The sequence below is a fragment of the Muscardinus avellanarius genome, assembly GCF_963383645.1.
Source record: "Muscardinus avellanarius genome assembly, chromosome: 4".
NCBI classification, from domain to species: domain Eukaryota; kingdom Metazoa; phylum Chordata; class Mammalia; order Rodentia; family Gliridae; genus Muscardinus; species Muscardinus avellanarius.
Window position 1 is genome coordinate 145496723 of NC_137789.1, and position 10563 is coordinate 145507285.

Genomic DNA, 10563 nt, shown 5'->3' on the forward strand with positions numbered 1-10563 from the left:
GCACTCCTCGTTTCTTTGCTTGAACAAATAGTTTTAACAGGAAGTTATTTAAAGGGACACTTCCCTAAAAATGGCATGGCATCCCTTGATCATGAAACAGAGAGACCAGGACAAGGTGTCTGCACACATCACACACACAGGCATGCACACACGCGTGTAACAGCTGGGCTGCGGCTAACCCTCCATTTCCATCCACCCACACTCCTGTCAACTGAAAACAGAAAGGAAGCAGGACCAGGGGAAGGAGGGGTGTGAGGAGGAGGAGGAGGAGGAGGAGAAGGAGGAGGAGGAGGAGGAGGAACAGGAGAAAAAGTGGGTTGTTAGAGATAAGCGAGCTGCTCATTCCAAAAACAGAGACTGACAGAGTTGGAATGAGGCCTCACTAACACTCTCAGGTCGACTGTGGCTAAGAAAGTCCCGCACAGACATTTTCCAGCCGTAAAAAGAAATCGGGAAGACACCCATAGAATGGGAGTCCAAGAAGAGAAAAATAACTCTGGTTTTCTATTTGTTAGTACAGAATTTAATATGGGCATGGCCTGAATAAAAGTTAAACCACTAAGTACTTTCACTTAGGGATCCAGAAAGGGGCATCCCATCTGCCCTGAAACTTGTCCTTCAGGATTTGGGGAAACACTCGCACAGGTACACACAGACACACGCCCACACGCACACGCACACAGCGCTTACGTCACTCTGTAAGCCGTATGCCTTCTTGGCCCACTCCACCTTCATGTCTGTGGGCAGAGCTGTAAAGTGATGTGGGACCGTCCTGTAGCCTATGTCTGTGGCCAAGTGCTGAGCCCTGCGGGCGTGGGCGAGGTTGATCATGTCCAGGGACACGTGACACTGGGATTTGGTGTCATCAAAGCCCTTCTTGTACTCCAGTTCACTCTGCAGCTTGGACATGTGCAGCGAGTGGCTCATCTGTGCATCCCCTTGGGCACCCTGTGCCCCAATGAGTTTCCCTCTGGACCTCTCGAAGTCCTCCTTGTACTTCACCTAGAGAGGAGGACAGAGCAGCAATCCGTGAGAACCTCCTCAAGGGATTGTTAAGCTTCGAACTGCAGGCAGGAGAGTTAAAACAAGCATTCATGACCGAATCCTATTAGAACAAATAGTTTGAGTAGGGTGTGGTGGCGCAAGCTTGTAATCCCTGTACTTGGGAGGACTGAGACAGAAGGATCTGGGTTCCTGTCCAGCCTCAGCTACTTAGTGAGGCCCTATGTAATTTAGTGAGACCCTGTTTCAAAATAAAGAATAAAAAAATAGGGCTAGGGGTGTAGCTTGGAGGTAGAATGCCCCTGGGTTCAATCCCCAGCACCACACACACACACACACACACACACACACTAATTAGTTTGGACAACTAATATATGATTGCCTTTTGTCAAATGATGAGATAAAGTAGTGCTTTATTTCCTTTCACCTTGGCTGCCAGGAAGCTCTATGTTCAATTGAATGCTCAGTTATGATAACAATCTCCTACCAATTTTCTAGCAAGATTCCATCTCATCTCTAGTTATTTGAGAGCAGTCTTTCTGGAGTGTGTGTGTGTGTGTGTGTGTACGCGCGCGCATACGCGTGCGTGCGTGTATGCGTGGTGTTACTGAAAATTTAACCCAGGGGCATTCTACCTCCAAGCTACATCCCCAGACCTATTTTAGTTTTTGTTTTGAAATGGGGTATCACAGCCCGGCGTGGTGGCGCACGCTTGTAATCCCTGCGCTTGGGAGGCTGAGACAGGAGGATCACGCAGGTTCGAAGCTAGACTCGCTGGCTTAAGAGACCCTGTTTCCAAATAAGATATAAAATAGGTCTGGGAGTGTAGCGCGGAGGTAGAAGGCCTCTGGGTTCCATCCCCAGTACCACCAAAAAAAAAAAAAAAAAAAGAAATGGGGTATTACTAAGTTGCTGAGGCTGTCCTTGAACAGGGAGTCTACCTGTCTCAGCCACCTAAGTACTGAGATTACAGGCATGCACCACCACCCCTGGCTTGGATTTAAGTGGCCTGGGTTTTATGGTAGTTTTCTATGAATGCCACCTTAAAATCATTTTGGCTAGTGAGAGCATTATAAGTAAAAAGTAGTCATGAAATGAAAAGTATACAGACAATCTAAAATACAATTGCTATTTTAAAAGGGGGCTCAAGGAGTGGGATGTGGCCTGAAAATAAAACTTAGGTCATGCACAGGAAAAAGAATAGACGTGGAAATGCTCTGCAAACGGAACATGATACCACTAGGTGACATGACTTCCAACATCACCATTATGATGCCCATTAGGAGACTTGGGCTCTACTCTCATCTCTGCCTGCAAAAGTATCAATGCCAGCAACTGTTCAGTGAGCATACACTATACAGGCATAGGTAAGAGTGGGCCCCTCCAAGTGCACCCACAGATGGTTCTAAGGTATTTTCAGATAAGGAACTCAAGCCAGGCAGGGTAGCACAAGTACTTGAGGGGTTGAGTTGGGAGGATCACAGGTTCGAGGTCAGCCTGGGCAGCTTTCTGAGATTCTGTTTCAAAATGAAACAGCAAAATAGGGCTGGGAGAGTAGCCTGATGGTAGAATGCCCCTGGATTCAAACCCCGGTACCAAAACAAATCCTCATCACCAAGCCCCTGGCTCCATTGGTTTATTTATTTATTTATTTATTTTGGTGGTACTGGGGTTCCTGGAAACCCTTCCACCTTCGGGCTACACTCCCAGACCTATGTTTATACTTTTTAAAATTTGGAAACAGGGTCTCTTAAGCCAGCACGGCTGGCTTCAAACCTGTGCGATCCTCCTGTCTCCACCTCCCAAGCGTGGGGGTTACAAGCATGCGCCACCACTCCCGGCTGATTTTTATTTTTTTTAAGTAAGACTTTCAATGAAGGAAGCAGAGTTTGACTTACATCTTGGCCTAAACTCCTTATCTCTCATCAGACTCAAAACAGATGGCACTGGACTGTGAAATCCATGCAGAGCAATTCACTTCATGTCCCTGAAACCACTTGCCAATACCAGTTTACCAGCAAGCTAATTCAGATATTGAAAGGTTAAGCAATCTGCCCAAAATAACAATGTTAGTAGGTGGTAAAGCTCGGATTTTATCCAAGGTTTATCTGACCCCACAGACTCTACTCTTAATCATTAACAGGCTACAACATACTTAGAAACTGCGAGCACATTATAAATAAAAAGTAGTCACTAGAAAGTCGTGGGATGTTTCTGGGCATTATTTTATATGTGAAGTGAGGACCTTGGATTATGGTTCTTGCTACTACTGCGAGGAATAATTACAGTTACCACTTAGCAACAGCCGATATGTGGCACATACTTTGCTAGGCACCAGCAGGCTATCTCACTGCAGGGTGGCTGTCGTAGCCTATAGTGAACATGTACTATGAGCCGGGCAGAGAGTAAACATGGTGATGGCTTGGTCTCAACTGTCTCCCCGTAAAGCTCATGGGTTAGTAATACAGAAATATGCAGAGGTGCAATAAGTGAATCGGGGCTCTAATCTCATCAATGGGTAAATATATTCATGAATTAATCATTTGAATGGACTTACTGGATGGTAACTGTAGACTGGTGGGGCATGGTTGGGACTGTGGCCTTAAGGACTGTACCTGTCCCTTGTTGCTTCTTATGTGAGTGTTCGTTCTCTCTCTCTCTCTCTCTCTCTCTCTCTCTCTCTCTCTCTCTCTCTCTCTCTCTCTCTTCCTCTCTCTCTCTCCCCTGCCATAATGGATCTGCCTTGGAGTTAGTTGACTATGGACTAACCTCTCAACCCCTAAGCCAAATAAACCTTTCCTCCTCTAAGTTGTTCTTGGGAGGTGTTTTGGTCACAGTGATGAAAAGACTAATACATTTCCCTTACACATAAGAACCCTGAGGTTTAGGAAGATGAAGAACATGTCCAGATGCTTCGAGACTCTCTGAAACATTAAGGAACAGGAATCCATGTCTTGTGGGTTGGGGGATAACTCACCTCGCTGGCCAGGTCCCTTCTGGCTTTGGCTTCCAGGAAGGTCAAGGAATCAAGACTCATCTCAAACCCTTTGGCCTTCTCATTTTCCCAGCTGCTCTTGTACAGTTTCTAGGATTTAGGAGAGAAGAGAGCATCTTCATGTGAAAACCTTTCTCTAGACTCTGTAATGACCTTCCTAGGCAGGACAAAGCAATTACCTTCTTCTCTCTAAACTGAAAGCCCTAGACTCTCATAACTTGACTACAATGAGGCCTTTCTATTTCTGGTTAAAACCCTCTTGGCACACAGGGCTTCCATTAAAAGAAGCATAGATTAAACTCCAGATGCCTTGAAACTACCAGAGTTCTTCATGGAAGCCCCTCAGACATGAAGAAGGCAAAACAACACTGCGCCACACAGCATTTGTGGAAAACCTGCTCTGCATCATCCACTGCCCCAGCAGCAGGGCTCCGGCTGCAGCCTTTGCCAGTCTACCAGGGCCTTTCCTGTCCTTCCAGTCCATCTCCTGCCCTGACCTCCAAGTTTTGAGTCTTTCTTCTAGAAGGCTCTCCTCTCTTTCTATATATAAATCAGTTTATCATCTATTTCTCCTTCCAATTCTCTACCCACCTGTTCCTAGATCAAGACCCTAAAGATCTGGGAACTAAGCAGAGAGAGCCAGAACAGTCCTCCTTAGGAGGTACAGAGGGGGAAGATGGGACCACGGGCACTTCTACATCTGAGAACTGCCACTGTGCACACTCCTAGCTCTTTATTCTAGCAATTCACTCTTGAGAATCCAGTGAGGAAGGGTCAGTTATTAGCTTCACTTTTCACTGTTCACTGTCACATTTCTGTACATGCAATTTGGACAGATGCATGAACTAGAGGTCATTGTGGGAAGCAAAGCTAGTCAGACAGGGAAAGATAAATATCATATATTCTCTCTCATATGTGAAAACAGGAAAACAACAACAACAAACAAACAAAAAGATGAACAGACAATAGAAGACAGACTATAAGGAAGGGTGGGGAGAAGAAGACAAGAAAGGGTGGAAGGGGTGGTAGGAAGGGAGGGAGGGTATCAGCAAAGCACAAAAGGTGCACATATGGAAATTTCAGTGAAACCCAGTAATTTGTGCAATTAATATAAATAATAATAATAATGAGAAAGAAAGAAACTGTCCAAGGCCATACACCTGTTAAGTGACAGAAGCATAAGCTGAGCCCAGGGGTCTGCAGCACACTTCTATATCCTCTGCACTCCCCTGTGGCCCCTGGAATAAGCACCCCTAAGGCCCCATGGTGGATTCGGGGCCTGAAGTCCTCCCTCCTCTGCTCACCGCTAGGAAAGGCTTACACACACCCTCCTAAACCAAATAAAATAAAACACTGGTAGGAACCACAGCTGTTTTCCAGAACAACCAGATGTAACTTCAGTTAATATAACCAGTGTGGCTGGGAGGCTGTTGAGCAGAGGCTTAGGCACGGGCACAGGGCCACGACCTCCCAGGACCCTCTTGGCACCTGACTGAGGTGAGCAGCGTTGGCCCGGGCCTGCAGGAAGAGCGGCTCCTCGTTGCTGATGGTGTACTGATGGACAGACTGCTCGTTGTCCGCCTTGTAGGCCACCTGTTGGGAGAGAGCGCAGGGTCAGGAGCTGTGGAAAGCGTGAAGAGGGAAGGGAAGCCTGTTACACCTGTGCAACACAGGCAGAACTGGAGGGCATTGTGTTAAGCAAAGTAAGCCAGACCCAGAGAGACAAGGACCCCAGGACCTCACTGGCTTGTAGAAACTAAAAAAGTAGATCACACAAAAAGAGAGAGTAGAACAGAGGTTACAGATGCTTGGAAGGGTGGAGGGTGAGAAGGAGAGAGGGGGTGATGGGTAATGGGTACCCAGATAAAGTATTCTAATGCTATATGGCTCAACAGGGCAAAGGGAGCCTAAAACAGCTAATTATACATTTCAAATAACTAAAGAAGAGTTTAAAAGTTTCTAACACATAGAAATGATGCTATTTAAGGGAATCAAAATACTAATTACCCTGATATGATCATACCACATTGTACACATGTATCATGTTAGAATGCTGAATCCCATAAATAAGTACAAATATTACATGTCCATTACAAAACAAAACAAAATTTAAAAATTTAAAACAAGCCATCAGCTCCGATCCTGGGTTGCAGAACACAGTGAATGGGGTTAAGGTCAGGGGCCAACCTGAATGCCCTGCAAGGTCTCTGCTTTGCTACCTCTCCCTGGAGCTGCCATCCACCTCCCCAAGATGCCCTCATCCACACTCTCCAAGGACATAGGAAACACAAGATGAGCCCAGACTGACAGACAAGAGGCGTGCTCTGCCCTCCGCATCTCCAGAACCAGTCTGGATGCACCAGGAGGCACTGGCACCAGGCAGTGCTCAGGGACCCAAAGACAGCACCAGGAACTTCTCTGTGGACAGCTTGGCACCCTGATCTTTCTCACTCCATTTCCCCTGACCCCCGAATTAAGGGTCTAATCAGTGGCTTTCTGCTGCCTTTGAGGGATGTGGAGAGCATCCTTTCCAGCAGGTCTACCTGGACCTATAGGAAGGACAGCTAGGGAGTGCTCATCCAGATTGTAGGATGTAGGGGACCCTCTCAGTATGCAACACTAATGAGTAAATAATGTACACAGCACCCCATTGTTCTGTCTCCCACATCTGAGCTCAAATGATCATGACCTGCACACATCTATGGGCAAACATTATCCTCACCCAAGATCACTGGCTCCTGAGTTAGAGAGTCTTTGATGAAAAAAGAAAAGAGGAAGGAGAGAGGAAGAATTAAGGAATACTGAAAGCAAAAAAAAAGGGGGGGGGGGTAAAGTTAGTCCTGCATCTCTTTCTAATAATTGGAGTAGTGGGGTGGGAGGTAAGAAGAGAAACCTGGTGTCCGGTCCCCAGAAATAGCCTGGAAACCTGGGGAAAGCTGCGTCTAGCCTATTGATGGGGAAGGCTCCTGGTTCTGCTGAGGCAGCACCTGCTGCTGTCCCCAGAGGTTCCCAGGCCCATGACACTGCAGCCTGGGGAAGAAGGGGCAAGCCCAGGACTCACCCCACTCTGCAGCTCCTGGCTTTTCTTGGCATGTTCCATCTGGGAGCTGTCAGCCACACTGGTGAACTTTAGTTCGTCAACCTTCTGGCGGTAGTTTTTCTGTTTCCGAAAGAAAGGGACCCCAGAATATGAGGATTGCACTGTCCTCTACCACCACACACTGTGCACAGACACAGACACACGTTCTGTAGCCCCGGCATTTCCTTAGTGAGAATGTTCTGGTTGGTCCTGCAGCAGCTTCAACAGAACCACACAGCCCCAAGTCAGTCTGCTCTGGTGGGTTTGTTTCATTACTGTTACGGAATGGGAACTCTAGTATTTCCTCTCAGCAGACCCTATATTTCATTGCGTGCAGCAGGGTGTTTCTACTGTTCTACTGTGTGTGTGTGTGTGTGTGTGTGTGTGTGTGTGTGTGTGTGTGTGTTGTGCCAAGGACTGAACCCAGGTGCAGTCTATCTCCAAGATACACTTCCAGCTCCATTTTATTTATTTTATTTTATTTTATTTTATTTTGGTGGTGCTGGGGTTCCTGGAAGCCCTTCTACCTCAGGGCTACACTCCCAGACCTATTTTATTTTTTGGAAACAGGGTCTCCTAAGCCAGTGAAGCTGGCTTCGAACCTGCGCGATCCTCCTGTCTCCGCCTCCCAAGCGCGGGGATTACAAGCGTGCGCCACCACGCCCGGCGCTCCATTTTATTTTTTACTTAGAAACAGGGTCTCACTAAATTGCTGACAGCCTCACTAAGTTGTCACGGCTGGCTTTGAACCTATGAGCCTCCTGGATCAGCCTCCCAAGTACTAGGATTACAAGCATGTGCCACCATGCCTGGTTATGTTTCTACTTTGTAAATCTAGATCTGACATTGGAGGTTGAGGTGGAGAAAACTTTACAATCACGAAGATCGAGGTTCAAATCTCGCCTCTGCCTCTGTCCAGCTTCTTGACAGTGGGCACATCACTTAAGGGACCCGAGTATCCCTTGTTTCAATGGTACAATGGGATGACTCAAGGAGCTTCTCCTCTCTGAGGTGAGTAGAGGTTTCAGCGCCATGCTTTCCAAGCAAGCCAAGTCCTCGGCACATGGGCTTAGTACCCATCCATCGCCACTGCCCACGGTGTTATCCCAGTTATCTGGGAAGTGTTGGCTCTAAGGAAGGACGACCACCAGAACCCACAAGCAGAAGGTCAGATTCTCCCTTCCTAGCTCACTAAAGTCTTAGTCTCATTATGTTCCCATTTCAAAAGCATGTTAGTTGGCAAATTTTCAAAAGTGCTAATTCTGTTTCCTCCTGGGGACTTCTTGTCTTTCCTGAAGATTAGTTACTCTGGCCTCTGGAGTTGCCAAAGTGGACAGGAAAGGTGGCCTCTGAGGACAGCTTGTTGAAGCAATAGCTGTAGGTGATGGAGGTCAGAGGTGAGCTCACAGCCTGGTGCCACCCAAACTCCCAGTGCCATCAGCAAGAGAGTTACGGTACCAACTGAACTCAGAACAGCGATCAGAACATGGGAAATTCCAAGCTTGCTCCCTTTAGGAAAAAAATAAACTTCTAGATAAAATATTCTAAAGAGTCTTTAATTTTTCCTCCCTAATTCCTTTGTGCCGAGTGGAAAATTCCTTCACTGCATAATTGAAGGAAGTCACATGGACCTTTCCTACCTGAAAATCCTCACGTTCTGCATTGGCCAAGTCATATGTACTTACTGAGGAGAAGAAATAATGCCCCAGTAAAAGCATATAAAATAAATAAATAAATATATACGTTGGGATTTTTTTTTAAAATAAAAAAGGTGAAGGAGATCAAAATCCTTCTGGCCCTCTAAGATCTTAAAAAATTAGTATCCAACTCAGGAGGTGAGATAGAAACTGACATTCTCAAGGCTGAATGAGCAATTGTCTGGGTATCCCCAAGACATCACCATATCCAAGACAGGTGGGGCTGTTGTTGCTCCACCTGAATTTCAGTTAGATTCAAAGAACGTAGGTATAGGAACCCTAGAGGATTGTAGTGTTATTTATGTATACTACTCTGTGTCTGTCTAAATAAAGGGTGAGTACAGTGGCACATGTCTGTACTCTCAGAACTTGGGAGGCTGAGACAAGGAGGATCACAGGTTTGAGGACAGCCTCGCCAACCTAGATAGACTCTCAGCAACCTAGTGAGACCCTGCTTCAAAACAAAACAAGAAAAGGGCCAGGGGTATAGCTCAGAGGTAAAATGACTCTAGGTTCAATTTCTAGTACCACAAAATAAATAAATGAATAAATAAACAACAAAACATGCTTTTAGGATGCAATATTGCCTGGTGGTCAAGAGCTAGGATTTGGGGTCACACAAACTAGAGCCCAGGTCTTCTACTCACATGAAGTGTGGCTTAAATCTCACTTTTCTCATATGTAATATGGAAATGTTAATAGGATAATTGTACTATCTACTCACATAGAACAGTTGTGAACTCTAAATACCATTATGTGTTAACATACTCAAAGTGGTCAGTCAACCAGACCAGTGATTAAATAATTGTCATCAGTCCCTCAAAGGTGGCTATTTTTCCACTCGTATTGTCATTTGCAAGAGCTATGCTGACTCAGCCTTCTGGGCACTGAGACAAGAATCCCCTCTGAAGATCCCAAACAAAGTTCCTGAAATAGTCACACTTCCAAATGAAACGTCCTTCAAAAGTCCTCCTCTGCCTGCTGCCAAAGCCAGCTTTCCTCAGCGTAAAGAGGTGCACAGGTTTAGGGCTGCAGAGCCCCTGGAGGGCATCCTGTTCAACTTCTCATGTTTAGACGAGGGGCAGGAAGGTTAACCGACTTGCCCAAAGTCTGCTGTGCATTCAAGGCCTAAACATGGAGACAGCACTCACCTCCGATTATCAAGCTCAGATTGAGAAGGAATCACATCCTCTGCACCCAAGAAAGACATTGTAGGTTGAGTATCCCTGTGCCCAAATGCTTGGGATCAGAAGTCCTAGATTTCAGATATTTGGGGATTTTGGAATGTTTGCATATACGTGAGCTATCTTGGGGATGGGAGCCCAGTCTACAAAAAATCAGTTATGTTTCATATAGACCTTAAACATACAGCTTCCAGATAATCTTAAACAGTGCTTTAAATAATTCTGTGCACTAAAGAAAATTTCATGCTGTAGAATTTTCTACTTGTGGCATGAAAGGATGCTCAGTCTGTACAATCTTTCTATACCAAATTATTCCTTGTCTGTAACTGCTTCTTAAAAGTATATTGATAGTACACAGCCTTATTTAAGCTGTTTCCTTCATCAAGTCTCCTTCCCTCTCCCCTAGGTCCCTTCCATTGCAGGACTAGAGTTTCTCCTCTTCTATCTAAAGTCCTTTCTGTTTCCCAGTTTCCCTCTAGAAAAGTTGAAAGAAAACACACAACCCTTCACTTTCTGAGACTGGCTAATTTTATTTGGCCTAATACTCTCCAGTTCCATCCATTTTCCCACAAATGGCATAGTTTTGTTCTTCTTTATAGCTGAGTA

General features: G+C 45.8%; 1 protein-coding gene across 1 annotated transcript in view; it reads right to left on the reverse strand.

Moving 5' to 3' along the window:
• The window catches only part of NRAP (nebulin related anchoring protein), a gene marked incomplete at both ends in the record, with an annotated part of 78013 nt that overhangs the window by 31458 nt on the left and 35992 nt on the right, over positions 1-10563 (reverse strand). Inside the window, 4 exons of the mRNA XM_080694866.1 lie at positions 691-1002; positions 3980-4087; positions 5486-5590; positions 7059-7157. Of these exons, the coding sequence (XP_080550992.1) occupies positions 691-1002; positions 3980-4087; positions 5486-5590; positions 7059-7157 (624 nt within the window). The remainder of the gene's footprint in view (positions 1-690; positions 1003-3979; positions 4088-5485; positions 5591-7058; positions 7158-10563) is intronic.